Raw genomic sequence first — 17,009 nt, 5'->3', positions numbered from 1 at the left:
GAGCAGCGCTGGGGGCTGGTATGAAACATAGATGTCTTTTTTGTACCTGTAGTGAAACTTTTTTAAAAGCAAGAATTTATAGCCCTGGGTGTTTTACGTGCAGATTAAAAAACAAAAAAGACTAGTGCCTCATCATTTCTAGAGGGAGAGAAAATAAACCGGTGTGTTCCGGTTATTTCAGTGACATTTGCAAGCTTTTACTGAATGTAGGAGATTAGGTTTAGGCTTACTTATTAGAAGACCAGCGGGATGGGGGGCTTTGCATCCCTTGTGGAGGGTTTCCCTCTTTAGTGTTCATACAGTCTGCGATTTTTCACCTCAATTCAAAATGTATGCAATCACTCTTCAAGTACGCTAAATTTGTCCGTCCCAGGCAAAGCCAGGGGCAACAGAGAACCTTTTTGGATGTTTCAGGAACCCGTTCAACTGGCCTGACTGCCATTTCTGTTAAAGTTCAACCTTCCTCTCGACTTAAATAGGCTCCTTCCACGGAGGGTTCTCCTGTTTCCTGAGCAGAAAATTTAGGCAGACAGGAATACCTGTAAAGATTTCTCTCTCTCTCTCTCTCTCTCTCTCTTCCCCCCCTTACTCTCCCTCCCTCTCCTTTTTTCTCTTCTCTCTCCCGTTTCACACCACCCCTCCCTCTTCCTCTCTCCCTCCCTCCTTTCCCATTAGCCAGTTTACTTTTCATAATCAAAGAACAAGTTTTATCCTGATTACTTTTTTAGTACCCACCGACATCCCTTTATGATATCCCGAGCTGTATATACCCTGGTCCCAGCCCTGCCGGTATTGTACACACTGCGGGACTCACATTCTTTAGGATAGTTCTAGCGCCTTCCACTTTACTGCTATTCTGCCTGTTAAAGAAAGAAAAGGAGGCAGGACCGAAACAAACCCCACCAGGCGCAGAGGCGCGGCTCTTCCCACAGTCACTACACAACCACAAAGAGGGAAGGAAAACCCCAACCATCATTCTGCTGAAAGATGAATCTCTCAAATCTCTCTCTTCCTTCCTCCCTTCCTCTTTTCCTTCCTCTCCATCTCCTTCTCTCTCTCTCTCTCTCTCTCTCTCTCTCTCTCTCTCTCTCTCTCTCTCTCTCTCTCTCTCTCTCTCTCTCTCTCTCTCTCTCTCACACACACACACGCACACACGCACACACACACACAGGCGCAGACAAATTAGAAGCCAATTTAAGGCTGGCCAAGGTTAGGGGCACTGAGGCACGGGGTGCCTGCGGGTCACGGCTAAGTGGCGGAGGGGCCCACACGGGACTCTTCGGAGCCCCAATCTGTCCTAGAGAACTGGGCAGCGACTGCGGCATCGGTAAGGAGCTTGCCGACAGCCGCGGTGAAGTTCCCATTTCTAGCGTCTGCACAGGGGCTCCCCGCCTTGCTTTCGGCAGTGGTCTGGGAGCAGTGAGATCCTGCTCCTTCCCCAGCCATTTGGGGAGCCCGGGCGCGTTCTACCACCTCCTCCGCGTCGGACCTAACGCAGTCCGCGCTTGGTTGACTTTTTACCCCCTTCTCCCCTCCTCTCTACAACTTTTCTCTTTACGCTCTCCATTGCCCCGCTCGCCTGCTACTACCACCCCACTCCGCTCCACAACTCCTTTTCGCCTTTCCGTTCTCCTTTCTCTAAGCTTTTCTTCCTTCCTTCTCTCCCTCGACGTCTCCTCCGAGCCTTCGCTTCCTACCCTCTCCTTGCACCTAATTCGGGGCCTCCCTGGCTTTTCCATTCCGCTCCGGAGCTGGGCTTGGGGGACCCTGACAGCCACCCCCTCCCCGCCCCACGGCGCGCCCCGCGCCCTTTCCGGCCGCCCGGCGGCAGCCTCACTCCGCACGCTAGAGTGAACGCGACTCCGCGGTGCGCGGTCTCCTGCCCCCGGCGGGCATCAGGAGCTCTCCGAGTCGCGCGCAACCTCTCTTGCCGGAGAAAAAGTTGCCCTACCCTCAGCTTTAGAGGACCCCGAGCACTGAACGCGGACAGGAAATGTCGTTAAAAATGTTAAAGCGTGGGGTGGCCCAGATTTCTGTTTGGACGCACAGACCCTTAAAGAAGCAAAACACACGAAAACAGAAGCTAATAAATTGTCTTGTGCGGCTCCTTGGCTTGCAGCTCTGTCTACATCCGTGTCTGCCCATCTAGCTACCTTCCTCGCTCAAATTTTCCGTTGCCTACAGGAATCCGTTTGTTATCGATTCCAGAAATTTTACTGAAAATAAAAAAATTTAAAGTCCGTGTCTGTACAGATGAGGCTTGCAAACTTATTCTTTCTCATACTCCAAATTAGGAAAGCCTTTATCAGAGTCTCTATTTTCTCTAATACTCTGCCCATAATCGGTGCCACCACATTCCCCGCCGGAGCCTAAAGGCGGTGGTGGGGGGTGGGGTGGGGGGTTGGGGGGACGGAGAGGGAGAGAGAAAGAAAAATAAAATAAAATAAAGAAAGATGAAGAAATCTCGTAAGTTAAAGTTGCAAGATTTCAACCTTAAAGTCTTTTTCTAAGAAGAGTGAAGTCTCCCCAAGTCAGCTTTTCTAAAAGTTAGAGAAAGCTGAGAAAACCGACCGGCAATCTGCGAGTAAACAGCTTAAAAATATATATCAGTTGGGGTGTCAAGAAGTTCAAATTCTCTATCTGCAAAGCTCTAAGATGCATCTGGGGGTGTCGGCTCACCTCATAGATATCTTCGTACTTGACATTCTCCACGAGCTTCCAGAGCATGATGGCAGCCTGGTCTCTAGGAGGTGAGTGCATTCATGTGAGGAGCAGATGTCTGGCTTCTCAGGACTCCGCTGTCTGTAATGATCCATCTATAATTGGAAATGGGGGATACACACCAAATCCGACGCTCCTCTCCCATCGCAACTTATATCTGTTGTCTCAAACAATAGGCTGGAGAAGTAAGCCTCAGCAGAGAGAAAAATATTATTGCACATGCAGGAGTTAGATGCAGCTCACAGACATATATATTATAAAAATGATAAACATGTATTTACACCCATACACCCACATTTAGTTATATAAGCACCAGTGGGTCATACAGAGTATAGACTCTAAACGTATATTACAGCCGTTCAGGATGATTAATATACATATATATTTACATTTAAACCTCTATAGTGAAAATGATGAATCATTGTAGCTACTGATTAAAGTCTTTATTATTCAATAAAGAGAAACCAGGGGGCCATCAGGCCCCTATTTTCTAAGACGATTTCTAAAAGGGGACCATTATTGGGATTTTTAATCACAAAAGCTCCTAAAACATGAATATGTTTAAAGGGGAGAGTATTTTGAAAGGTGGATTTTGAGATTTGAAGTGTGATCTCACTGTGTTGATGGCTACATGACTTAAAAAAAAAAAAAGCAGCTGTATCTCTGTCACTGTAGAACAAAAAAGCCAGCTCATCACGGTGATCAGTCTAATATTTCCTGGCCATTTTGCCAAACACATTTGGAAACTTAAAAACCGTATAAACATTTCATTCTGTATTGTTTGCCATTTTAGGGATTGTTTGTGTGTTTTCAACGGACTCCATGTGCCATTCTTTTTAAGGCTGGAATCTCCATCTTTTTTTTTTTTGAAGTTATATCAGATGTTTGTGAGCACACACAAATACAATGTTAATTTTGAGCTTCCTTTGCAAAGGCATAGGTTATTTTATGTTCGCATCTGTTGTCTATAATTTTTAAGAGGCTTTCATCATGGAGAGTAAAGAAATGGTCACCTATATTTTTTGGAAGGTTTAAGCAGAATATCCTTCTGCAAAGAGAGAATAAAAAGTCGTTTAGGGAGTACAGGGTTTGAGGGAAGTATTTTTTTAAGGTAATTTTTATATTTATTTTCTTTTTAAAACAACAACAGGGACCAAATCAACTAAACCTCGAAAATGGGCTCCCTGAAGGCACAACAGGGTTTCTGCATTTCATCATGATGCGAATATTTACTTCTTTATCCTTGTATCATTCTGTTTTTTTGTTTTTTCTACCTCCTTTCAGGATGCGCACGATCTCCGTAGGCTGAGGAGGAGCCCAGAGGGCGATCTTTGCCCCTGGGGCAGAAAATAAAGGACTTGGGGAATGAGGAGGTACGGGTGCAATTTGGCGTGGAAACTATTAAACTCGTTAAGAGGGAGTCTGCAAGGGGCGATTGTCTTTAAATCCACGACTGCTGTGCGCTGCCGTGTGCGAGCAGCGCTGGCCGCTCTGCCAGCAGAAGAGGGCTCCGAACTACCGCTGTGGATATCGATTCGATGAAAACTGAGTCTACGCTGCATATAGTGCAGAAAGGACAATTACGCAAATTTATTTTTAACAAATCAAATGAAAGAAACACAAATAAGGTGTTTCAGAAAGAACTTCAGAAATAAAACCATTTCTTCATTTCAGCTCTTCAAATATTTGTTTTCCTTTCCTTCCCTCAATCCTTTCTTCCCTTCATCCCCTTTTTCTTTCTTTCTTTCTTTCTTTCTTTCTTTCTTTCTTTCTTTCTTTCTTTCTTTCTTTCTTTCTTTCTTTCTTTCTTTCTTTCTTTCTCTTTCTCCTCCTCCTCCTCCTTTTCTTCTTTCTCCTCCTCATCCTCCTCCTTCTCCTCCCCTCTCTTTTTCTCTCTCCTCTCTCCTTTCTCTCTCTCCTTACTCTGTCCCTCCCTTCCTTCTTTCTTTCTCTGGCTTACTTTCTCTCCGTTTTTCTCCTTTAAATATTAACAACTTATACCACACAGAATACAAACATGCTTTCCACTATGAGGATCAGTAAGACTTTCTTTTTCACCCCTAGAGCTGGTTTGGATATGGTACACGACTGGGAAAGCAGCCTTCCTAATCTTGCTGTGCAGTGGGATTTGAAACTTGGCACCCTTCCATCCTGAACTAAAATTAGTCCCAGATCAATACTTTGTAAGATAGATATTACCGACTGGCAAATTCAGATTCTCCAGACACAAATTTATTAATGGTAATACTTGTCTTCTTTTCAAATCAATAAATTTATTATCTAAAGAACATTCCTACCAAATGAAAAGCTTTTGGAAGATTCTTGTGCTTCTTCCTTTCTCTAAATGCTTTCAACACATTTTTAGGTCTTTCTGGTATATAATTCATTAATGTAAAACAAACTCTAAGGCTTAATGACACAAAAAAGCCAAAGAGGAAATACTTTCAAATATAAACTGATTTAATAATACAAAATGTATTGTGATTGTATAACTATTTTACAACCTTATCATTTCAAATTTTACATATCTAATTTTCTTATGCTAATATTAGATATTCTGGAAAACAGAAACATCTTGAAATATTTTATTACGGTTTATTTAAAGTCTTTAGGAAAATTGAAAGTTCAACTTGGTCTTATTGAGAATGAAGTATAAATTTAAAAGCACATACACATCGACACAAAGAAAATATATAATGACAATTAAAACCTGAGTTGATTTTTCAACGTGAGCTTTATATGAAAAATCCTAGAAATTGTAAGGGGAACCTTTTCAGGGGAGCCTTCCCGAAGTCATTGAACGGGCAGCAGCGCCCTCTGTCGGGGTTTTGTACAAGCAACTTCTGCACGGTGGCTACCTTTCCTTGCGGGCGAAGATTTCGTTTCTTTCGGTTCTCGAAAACCTATTATTGCTAAGAGCATTAAAAAACTTCAATTCATATTAACTCTACTTATTTTAGAAACCATTTTCCAACTAGTAAAAATTTCAAACGGCTCAATATATGTACAAATAAAAGCTCTAATTGTATTGAGAAATTTTACATTCAATACATTTTATAATGTATTGAGTTAGTATTTTACATTCGCGTTAACCTCCGTTCACTTGCTGTAGAAAAGAGTTCCTCGAGAATTCGACAGATGCAAACGAAAATGCAGAACAAACTTTGGATTCTTAAGAGTTAAAATAGGTTAAAAAAAAAAGCAAAAAAAAAAAACTTTCATCATTTCGTTTTGCATTTTGCCTTGCTTTAGGTCTGCCCACGTCTATTTTCAGGAAACATCCTCTAAACTAAAGTGGAAGAGTACCGGCCACATCCAGGTAATTACATTCGTAGTTTCACTTTCACATATTTATATTCGTTTATTACAGCAGAGAATAAGTCAACAATGTTCTCTCTTTCTCAGCTTCTATCAAAAAGAATATTTTTCAACAACTGTTAGGAGCCAATAATCGAAAACAAATTCACCTAGGAAGGCGCCCTCTGCTGGCCGTTGACAGAGTAGGTTTGTAACTTTTTCTTGAAAGAAAAAATGTTAAAGAAAAACATTGTTACATTAAGTCAAGGTCCATCTATTAGCACTCTATGTCTCTTTTCTTCTTTCCTCTGAAAATCTGATTATGAATTACCTCAATTTCTTAGGCTTCCTTCCCTCCCTTATTCCTTCCGTTGGCACCTCTGGTTTAAGGTTTCCCTGGTAGTCTCCATTTGCCACTGCTTCATGGGTGGCCTTACCTTTTTCCATTACACACTCAGTCTGGGTTTCCCAAACGGAACCTAAGAAAGTGGGAAAAGCCAGGATTTAGAATTAAGGTTATTGGGTAAAGTCAGTGTTCTAGTTTGCTAGCTGCCAGAATGCAGTATATCAGAAATGGAATGGCTTTTCAAAAGGGGAATTTAATAAGTTGCTCGTTTACAGTTCTAAGGCTGAGAAAATGTCCCAGTTAAAACAAGTCTATAGAAATGTCTAATCAAAGGCATCCAGGGAAAGATACCTTGGTTCAAGAAGGCTGATGAAGTTCAGGGTTTCTCTCTCAAGTGAGAAGGCACATGGCAAACACAGTCAGGGCTTCTCTCTCGGCTGGACAGGCACATGGCGAATACGGTGTCATCTGCTAGCTTGGTCTCCTGGCTTCCTGTTTCATGAAGCTCCCCGGGAGGCGTTTTCCTTCTTCATCTCCAAAGGTCGCTGGCTGGTGGACTCTCTGCTTCATGGTGCTGCAGCATTCTCTGCTCTCTCTGAGTCTCTCTGAATCTCCAAAATGTTTCCTCTTTTATAGGACTTCAGAAACTAATCAAGACCCACTCAAATGGGTGGAGACATGTCATCCCCTAATCCACTTTAACAACCATTCTTAACTAAATCACATCAACCAGGGAGATGATCTCATTACAGTTTCAAATATACAGTATTGAATAGGGATTATTCTACCTTTAAGAAATGAGATTTATATTAAAACATGGCTTTTCTTAGGGGGCATACTTCCTTTCAAACCAGCACAGTCAGGGACCTGACCCTTTTTAGTCCTGGGTGGCTGGGCAAGACTCCCAAACTAGCACATGGGATTGATGGTGAGAATTCATTAAAATAACACTTGAAAGGTTACATGCAATACTGTTTCTTTGCAAACAAACTAGATTTAATTTCTTATCTTCATATCAAATCGTTGTGAGCTAGGTGTCTGGGAAGAGGATGCTTCCATAAGTTAGATTTCCGTCAGTTCCTGGTTAAAAAAGCAGAGGTGGAAACTCCAAATTAGGTCATCTGACTACTACTCAGCACTTTCATGGCAGTACCACCATGCTTTCTTCCTTCTTTCCTCTTTCCCTCCCTCCCTTTCTTGCCTCCCTCCCTTCCTTCCTTCCTTCTTTTCTTCCTATCCTTGTTCTAAAATTAAGAAAATATTTTGGGATTATTGCTATTCCAGGATTATCTTTGGCTTCAATTTATAAACTGGCAAAGGGAAAGAGAAATGGAGGTACTGACTTATTTCGGTATACCTAGAACTGCCCCCACCTCTTGCCCATCAGAAGCATTTTTGTTGACTGAATTGATTGATATAACATGACAGCTTAACTTTCTATCATGACAGTCCTACTTCTTATTTTCCTAGCTTTCTGAAGCTTTTTCATGATCGTATTTTTTTTTGGCAAAGCTTGGATTTTGTATTTTTAAAACCAATTTAGAAATAATTATTGTTAGATATATAGACCATGCCCTCGGATTTATATGGCTTTGATATCATGTAGGTGTTAGTGATTTGAGTAGGAGTAAAGAAAATAAGAGGGAATAATTTTGCATAAATGTTTAAAAAATTAAATGAGGTTGGAATTATCCCTAGATTGACTGTCTATTGTTATACAAAGTGAGGCAAACACTGAAAAGGTAGCAACATTTCTTACTTTAACCATGATATTTAATCAGTGGTACATTTGTGGATTTGTAAAAATGTAATCAGTTGAAATCACTTGTGACCATGAAAATAGCTGTAACTGTGAAAATTCCCATTTTCTCTTGGACTTTTGAGGAGGAATAATAATTTTATTAGAATCTTAGATGTTCTGAGGTCCTTAGGTTTTTCTGTTTAACTTTGGGGGTGTGAAGTGGCCAAGGGGACATTATGATGAAATGTTTGTTCTTCACATTTCTATCTCCTGAAGATAAAAGGATTAGAAATGGAAGGAGGATGGGTTGGAGTAAATGATGCAAATAGCTACAGAACAATTGTTTCCAATACCAATGGGTCTTTCACATATTCAGTGTGAGAGGTGTGTGACTTCTCTGCTGTGACTAATGCAGAAGAAGAGGTATTTCCATCATCGTGGACATTTTCCATGCTATTGCTTTAAGAAGGAGCAATATCAGAGGGTAAGAACACTAAACAATTTGCTTTCAAAATGCAACCAATAGACCAATGCATATCTGTAAGAAAAATTTGCAAATAAAGACCTGGAAAGATGTAGACCAGAAATATAACCTTTAAAGCATGAATAAACACATAAAATGTATAACATCAGAGTTGAAGTTTCAGTGAAGTACAAGGAACATTTAGGAGAAATTAGCATTACATTGGAACACCTTCTTAAAATTCACATTTATGTACTTTAATAAAAATAGAGAATATTTTTATGACTATTTCTTTAACATAAGATGATTTCTTTATATACCAGCTATGTCAGCATGGGCAAGTCCTTTAACCTTTCCATGTCTTAGTTTTCTCAGCTACAAAATTAGGAGACTTTATTGAGTGATATCCAAGTCTCTTCCTTAGAAATGGACTTTTATGGCATTTATGAAACCATCAAATAATAATTAATGGAAAGTTTAAAACAAGGGTGTTCCTTTCTGAACATGTCATTACCAAATCTCATCTCTCTGTCATCCTCTAGGGGAGAGTTTTAGAAAAATAGACTTCAATATTTTGATAAATGGTCATAGCAACTACAACAAAAAAGATTTTGGAATATGCCTTGGAAATTAGCAAAAAAAGAAAGGAAAATAATATAGCTTGGGGAAAGAAGATAATCATTTTAATAGTTAATACCTCATGGGTATTTGAAAGAGTTCAAGCATTCAAGTCTAGAAGAATTATATACTAATGTAATAAAAAGAGTTATAATTGTGACCTTGAAACTATGGTCAGTAACCTTTGATAAAGTCTGAAGAATGGAAACAATGTCCAAAAGCAGAGTCTGGAAAAGTTCTATTTTTCAAAAAAATGATAGATAGTTCAGGTTGTCAAAGTGCAGTTAGCAATGAACTCTAGAAGAGAAAGAGGAGATCCTTATGAGGTAGCATAGTTCAGAAAGAACGGACCATGCCATGTGTTCTCATTTCTCTTTACTATTGATTTGTTAGAATGAGTATTAGAGACATAGTGTGCCTGGAGCTCATGGAGCCATTTCATAAGTTTCTTAATGGCTCTGTAATCTGGGTGGAGTGATGTAATGGTATTTGAAAGGAGTTCCTACTGTAGAGGAAGGACATTGGCTTTAGACTGACACATGTGACTCCCAGATCTATCACTTACTCTCTTGGGTACTGGGAAAATTACTTAACTTATCCAAACCTCAATTTTCTCACAGGTATCATGTATATGAAAATAACTATTGCTTGGAGTAGTCATGAAGATTAAGTGAGATAAGACATGTAACATACTTTAGTATGGCCTACAGTATAAGGAAACCACTCAGTAAGTTGTATCTACTGTTATCTCAGATTTGTAGCTATTTTGAACGATTTTCTCCCAAAGAGGTGGATTAATTACTGAAAACCAATTTAAGTCCAAGTTTCGATGGTTTGTCAGAGGTCTTTGTCCTTCATCCTATTCTCTCTAACATTAAAAACAAATTGGTGGCTTGGATGAAGAATTAGAAGACATGTTTACTATTTTTAGGGTGTTAAATATTGTAGAGGATAGTCAATAAATTGGATTATAGAAAGAAATACTAAAATATTTTGACATGATAATATTCTGGAACCAATCCCAAAAGCTGCAATTTAACAAAGATAAAATTAAAAAACAAACAAATGTGAATATGAAGGGGGGCCATAGATTGGCAGAGGAACACATGTAAAAGATTTCCGTTTTCCACTTGTCATGGTCAGGTTCACGTGTCAACTTGGCCAGATAGTGGTGCCCAGTCATCCGGTCGGGTAAGCACTGGCCTGTCTGTTTCTCTGAGGACATTTTATGGACTTAAATAATGATTATGCTGGCTGCATCCACAGCTGATTGTGTTTGTAATCAGCTAAGGGAAGTGTCTTCTGCAATGAGTGATGCTTAATCTAATCACTAGAAGGCTTTTAAGGAGGATTCAGAAGAGACAGTCACTCTTCCTGCTCCACCAGAGAACCCCTCCTATGGAGTTTGTCCAGACCTTGCATCAGAGTCACCATCTTCACAGCCTGCGCTATGGATTTTGGACCCTTCCATTCCCACGGTCGTCCAGCCAACTTCTCCTGAGAGTGTGTTGAGGAACCTCATTGAAGTTGCCAGCTTGTGGCTTGCCCTACAGACCTTGGACCCTTATATTTCCATGGTTGTCCAACCAACCTCTCCTGATAGTTCGTTGAGGAGCTTCATCAGAATTACCAGCTTGCAGCCTGCCCTATAGACCTTGGAATCTACATTCTTAAGGTTACATGAGACACTTTTATAAATTTTATATCTACTGATATCTTCTGCTGATTCTGTTTCTCTAGAGAACTCCAGCTAATATACCACTGTTTAAGGCCATTATGATTCCTGGAACATGGTAACCATATCCGCATCATGCCCCAATAATTTTTTGAGATTGATAGACTCATATAGTGAGTGGAATGCCAGCTTGCTTTGGTATGTGCTTAACAGGTCCAAAGAAGTTGCAAACCTATAGTTCTCTAAACTACATATGAGGCATTATCTTCAATCAGAGTGGTCTGTTTTCTGTCACTGATAAACCAAAGGGTCTCCAAAAGAAAGCAACCAAATTAGAGAAAGTCCTAAAAGCCATGTCAAGGAAGAAAGAACTGAAAAAATGGGTTGGTCCCACTAGTATAGAGTAAACTTAGGGATGAAATGCTGTCTTTCCATTTTTGAGGATGGTCTTGGAAAAGATTGAGTTTGACTTAGGAAAAAATTGGCATTTGTCTTGTTCCCTTTTAAATTCCCACCATATATAGCAAAGTGGTGGGTCCAAATGTGCTCAAAATATTTTAGGTGAAATAATTCTCTTCTGCTTTAAATTTACAAGATAAAGACCAATAGAGAGATGTTACCAGCAGATTGATTTTAACTCAGTGTGAGAAAAGAAATTCTAAAAATTTGCAGTATTGGAAAAAGCCTCTTTGATTTTAGTGTAGGATAAAAGCAGAGCCTCGATAACTTCTGTCAGGGATGGGATAAGGCTGGACAGGAGGGCCAATGCAATCCTGAGATACTGTGATTCTACAAGGTGCTCAACTTGATACTTCATTGTGAGTTCTTTAGATTAATCACTGCAAAGGACTGGCATGGAGAGATATACATAGAAGAACCCATTATTTCTGCATCTATGTAAGTATTATTTAATTGGGAAATCACATACATTTACTGAGCCCATGTTTTCATGTACTGCATATGTTATCTGATTTCTATTAGTAGAAACAACAACACAGTAATTACACTCAATAGCCTTATTGGACTGTCAGTCTCTGTTTTGCTTCTGCCATTATCACCTTTCTCCCCATATTTAATAGAATTTCTGTGGGTGGCTTTATAGAACAAAGAAAAGAAAATTTATTTACTTAGGATATGGATAAAGGGCCTTTAGACCTTTATTTGCAATTATTTTTGAGAGATGTTTGTTTGAGCCTTAAAAGAAAGGAATCCTTTGCAGAAAATTTATCCAACGATCATACTCAAAGTCAGGCTCCCTTTATGAAAGTTTAAAAAACCTTTAAATGATTTAGATAAGCACACAAGTAATAGGGAAACAATCCTTTCCAAATATTTCCTTGATTGTAGGAAGGTGACGATTCTTTATACAACTTTCACTCATATTTATAAAGAAATTATGAAGTATGATCTTTTCCTGCCATTGTATAAATATTGTTCATTAACCCCAGCATCAAAAGCTAAACAAAAAGTGAAAAATATTTTAAGACTCAACTAAGTATTGGTAGTCAATTTTTAATCACTTCTCTCACTGGTTTTCTTGAGAATTTCAGTCAATACATGAAATACGGAGTTTACAGCATAAAAATTATCTGCAAGTTTACAAGCAGTTGAAACTGGAACTTGAGCTAAGTTATGTTTACAGCTTCTGAAACCATCTGATGCTTTTGTGGGTCCCCTACTTTCAATAAATATTTAGCAAGTGCCTAATTTCTGCACTGCATTATGTAGCTATAAAAACAAATCGGAAAAGGAAATTGTTTAGAAGGGGTTTACTGTGTTAGTAAGGGAAATGAGAAATATTATGGAATGAGAGTGTTTGTGACTTTGACTGTGAAACTGCACTGAGTGGTATTTTAGTTTCTAAGTTAAATCCTACGTAGTTTATCACATTCTGCTTAGCGCTTAGATTCCCCGATTCTAACCAATTTTGCTCTGAAGTTTGTTGTTGTTTTAAATATAAATCATGATTAGTGACTAGTAAAATTAAAGCTTACATATGTTTATGTGGGGAGGGGCGGTCTAGCTGGTTCATATCAAGCTGACATTCTAGACTTCACATTTCTTTATAGGAGAAACTTTCATGTCCTGCTAGCAATGACTCCCCCCTAATGTCTCATACTAAGCATTTTCCCATATCTTGATTTGTGCACTCACCAGTGGAAACCTATATCAAGAGCCACATCTCTTACCACCTTCTTAGCTTTTTACCCTTGACTCACGGGAAACAAAGAGTGTTGGATTATGAACTAGTGAGGGGGATAGTCTTGGCCCACCCCCCAAGGAACTCTCTGGCCTAGGTTGGTCCTTCAACCTCCCTGGGTCTCAAAAAATCAGGAACCGGATTTGGTGACTGAATGTTCAATGAAGTTCTGCTAATCTCAGGGGGAGAGCCGGATCAGGCTGCAATTCATCTGTTACTTGGAGAGGCTGAAAAAGTTCTGTCCCAGGACTTAGCCCTAATCTTTTTTAAAAATATTTTTATTGATAAAAACTTAACATATATTCCCAGTGCCTGCCCATGCAATCAATGGTGTGCACTCAATGGCTCACAATGTCACCATATAGATGTGTATTCATCACCATGATCATTGTTTTGAACATTTGCATCACTCCAGAAAAAGAAAGAAAAAAGAAAAAAACTCATACATATCATGTTCCTTACCCCCTCTCTCATTGACCACTAGCATTTCCATCTACCCCATTTATTTCAACTTTTGCCCCCTATCATTTATTTTTTATGCATATTTTTTACTCTTCTGTCCTAAAAGGAGCATCAGACACAAGGTTTTCACAGTCACACAGTCACATCGTAAAAATTATTTCATTATATGACCATTTTCAAGAAACAAGGCTACTAGAACACAGCTCTACAGTTTCAGGTACTTCCCTCTAGCCACTCTAATACACCATCAACTAAAAAGGGGGTATTTATATCGTGCTTAAGAATAACCTCCAGGAAAACCTCTCAATTCTGTTTGAAATCTCTCAGCCGCTGACACTTTATTTTGCCTCACTTCTCTCTTCTCCCTTTTAGTTAAGAAAGTTTTCTCAATTCCTTGATGCCTGGTTCCATCTCATCCCAGGATTTCTGTTCCATGTTGCTAGGGAGATTTATACCCCTGAGAGTCATGTTCTATGTTGTGTGTGTTGGGGGCGGGGGTGGTAGAAGGACAGTGAATTCACTTGCCTTGCCAGCTTAGAGAGAGAGAGAGGCCACATCTGAGCAACAAAAGAGGTTCTCTGGGGGGTGACTCTTAGGCTTACTTTTAAGTAGGTTTAGCCTATCCTTTGCAGGGATAAGTTTCATAGGGGTGAACCCCAAGATTGAGGGCTCAGCCTATTGATTTGGTTGTTTCCACTCAACCCTAATCTTGCAGAAAATTTTCTTGTTTTCACAAATCTGTAGTGAAAAACTGACCACAGTTTATTGTTAATCCAGTGTCCTGGGACAACAGCTCTTTCTTATCAATGACCTTGATGTTATATTTGCAAATACTAATTATACTAAATAATACTAAAATACTAATTTTAGTCCTAATTATGGGGACAGTATACAGAAAATGAGAAACACAATTTTAGAGAGTGTGATGGGAGTTGGCAGCGAAGTAACCTTTTACCTATGGGCTCAAAAGGAAAAAAATGACTTTGGCTAAAAAGAAAGGCCAGAGGTCCATGACTGTCCAAGTCACATAGGTCTGAGGGAAAGATGTGTATCAGCTCTAGCCTGTTGATATCAGGGTGTTTAAAAGCTTTCCTCCAAATACTGTTTGGTGAATTACTGTTTCTAATCAGCATTTACTTTTTTCTTCAACAGAAGAAGGGAGCAATTTCTTCTAGTGCAATGATTATAAAAATAAGCTCTATGGCAGTGCAATGGTGGCTCAGTGGCAGAATTCTCGCCTACCATGCCAGAGACCTGGGTTCAATTCCCAGTGCCTGCCTATGCAAAAAACAACAACAAAAAAGAAAAACCTCTAGTACCACTGACTTACATTTGTTGTTCCTAAGTGAAATGGTCACATTATGACATTTCAAGTAAATTAGGAATTTGTGGATTTAACAGGAAAGAAAAACTCAAAGGATTACCATCATTAATTCTGCCCTTCACTCCTACATTTATTTTCTTTAAACTGATAGATTCTACTTGTTTTGACAACTGACAATAATAACACTTTAATTACTTTTAAGAGCTCTTCTCTTAAAATCTCTTCACTGTGATTGAAGCATCCTTCTCTCTAATAACGTATTATAAAATAATCACCACCACCTATGGGGACTTCACCATGTTCCATGACCTGTGCTAAGCAATTCAATACTTCACCTCAGTTTCAGCTTTACCAGGCCTTTATGAGAAAGGCATTATTTCTCCAGATGAGGAAACCAAGGTCTAAAGAGATCAAGCAATTTCCCAGATTATTATAGAACCATTAACAGGATTTGAGTCCAACTCTGTCTCAATTCACGGCTTTTTCCTTGGCTTTACAGCCATGCTATGGGTGTTCATCGAGACCAAAAATCAGCTTTTCACTCATTTCCATAGTTTGGAAAATGGTTTGAACAGTGGCAATGAAATCACATATAGTAGAGGCAGAAAAAAATAAAAGAAAGAGAGAAAAGAAATCAAATGGAGGAAAAGCAAGAAAGCTGAATGGAGAAAGAAAGTGAGAGAATAGAAAAAGGGAAGAAAACAGACACATTGTGTCATGGGCTGTTGACTTTCTGTCTAGGCAGTGGTCCTCATGGGGGGGTAGGAGTGTGATTTTTGATCCTCAAAGGATATTTGACTAAAAAGAGACATTTCATTGTCACAACTGGAGGGGTGTGTGGGCGTGACTGGCATCTCTTGGGTAGAGGCCAGGAACGCTGCTCAACATGCAACAATGCATAGTGCAGCTTCTGCAACGAAGAATTATCCAATCCAAAATGTCAATAGCTGCACCGTTAAGAAACCCTAGTCTAAGGTTTGCTCCAACTTCCATTAACCAACACCAATCATTAAGATAGGTTATTTTGGAAGATATTTGTAATTTCCTGAGTGATCTTAAATCATAATCCTCTAACAAATCTAGGGGCCGCAAAAGCATGAGAGAAGTTGCAGAATTGCTAATCTCTTTTTTTTCCCCCTGAAAGTCTGTGAGAAAAAATTCTATAATGTAGTTTTAGAGTGATACATTTTATATTTTTGAAAATGCAGTTCCTCTATCTTCAATCAACTCTAAGGCAGCAGAACTGGGTTGAACAATCAATTCTAACCATTATGTGTGAAGAATTTAGAAGCCCTGTGTTAGAATCTGGAGGAAAATAAGAGACCACTATGTCAGTCCTCTCATTTGTAAAAGAGGAGAGAACTCAGAGAAGGGAAGTGACTTATCCAAGACTTCACCGTGGCTGGGTTGGGGGCAAAACCCAGTTCTTTTATCTTTTAACTCCGTGTTTGATTCTGCAATTTACTACTAACCTCCACCACTGGAAAAGGACTTACACATCATCTTTCTCTTTAATTCTTCAGAATTTTTTATTAAAAGCAAACTAGGATGCAAGCACACATCCTGATGCAAGGGCACACTTTAAAATGTACAGATTCTCTTAAATGTGTTTTTTTTTTTCTGAGAAAAGAAATATAGTAATAATGAAGTTTTGCATTTGCTTGAACCAGATTATAATTTTTTCCATAATAGCAGTTTGTGAACTTTTAAAACCCATAGTAATGGATTAAACAGCTAGTAATTCACTTGTCTCTTCATTTAATACAGTTTTCAAATGTGTCTACCTTCCTCACTGGTGTACGTGAATGAACTATGCATTGATATATAAACTTTTATTATGTACTATTGCTTGTAATGAGCACTATAGGTAATGAATGATGGTTAACACTTAACTAGGTGCTTCACTGAGCCAGGCAATGTCTAAGTGCATGGATTATATGTATTAACTTCATGTATTACACTAGCGTTTGTAGGATTTAGAAAGGAGAAGAAATCAAAGTTGGATTTCCGTTTCCCTTGGGAATATGTATTTAATTAGGGAAACAAAGCACATATTGCTGAACCTACCTATTTATGGAAATGCCTGACACAGTCTAGAAAGGAAATGGATAGAAAGGAAAAGCCAGTACTAGTCAAAGTGTGGTTTTAGTCAGAGAGACTTC

At 39.1% G+C, this 17,009-nt stretch overlaps 1 protein-coding gene across 2 annotated transcripts in view; it reads right to left on the bottom strand.

The window, feature by feature from the left end:
* Positions 1–2,931, bottom strand: part of TFAP2B (transcription factor AP-2 beta) — a 29,261-nt gene extending 26,330 nt beyond the window's left edge. For both annotated transcript variants that reach the window (XM_077162049.1, XM_077162048.1), the window contains exon 1: positions 2,680–2,931. In XM_077162049.1, coding sequence (XP_077018164.1) covers positions 2,680–2,760 — 81 coding nt within the window. In that variant the 5' untranslated portion in view covers positions 2,761–2,931. The remainder of the gene's footprint in view (positions 1–2,679) is intronic.
* Between the last annotated feature and the right edge of the window lie 14,078 nt (positions 2,932–17,009).

This window comes from Tamandua tetradactyla, chromosome 5 (genome assembly GCF_023851605.1).
Source record: "Tamandua tetradactyla isolate mTamTet1 chromosome 5, mTamTet1.pri, whole genome shotgun sequence".
Lineage (NCBI taxonomy): Eukaryota > Metazoa > Chordata > Mammalia > Pilosa > Myrmecophagidae > Tamandua > Tamandua tetradactyla.
Note: the sequence above shows the minus strand (reverse complement) of the source record. Positions and strands in the feature narration are given on the sequence as shown.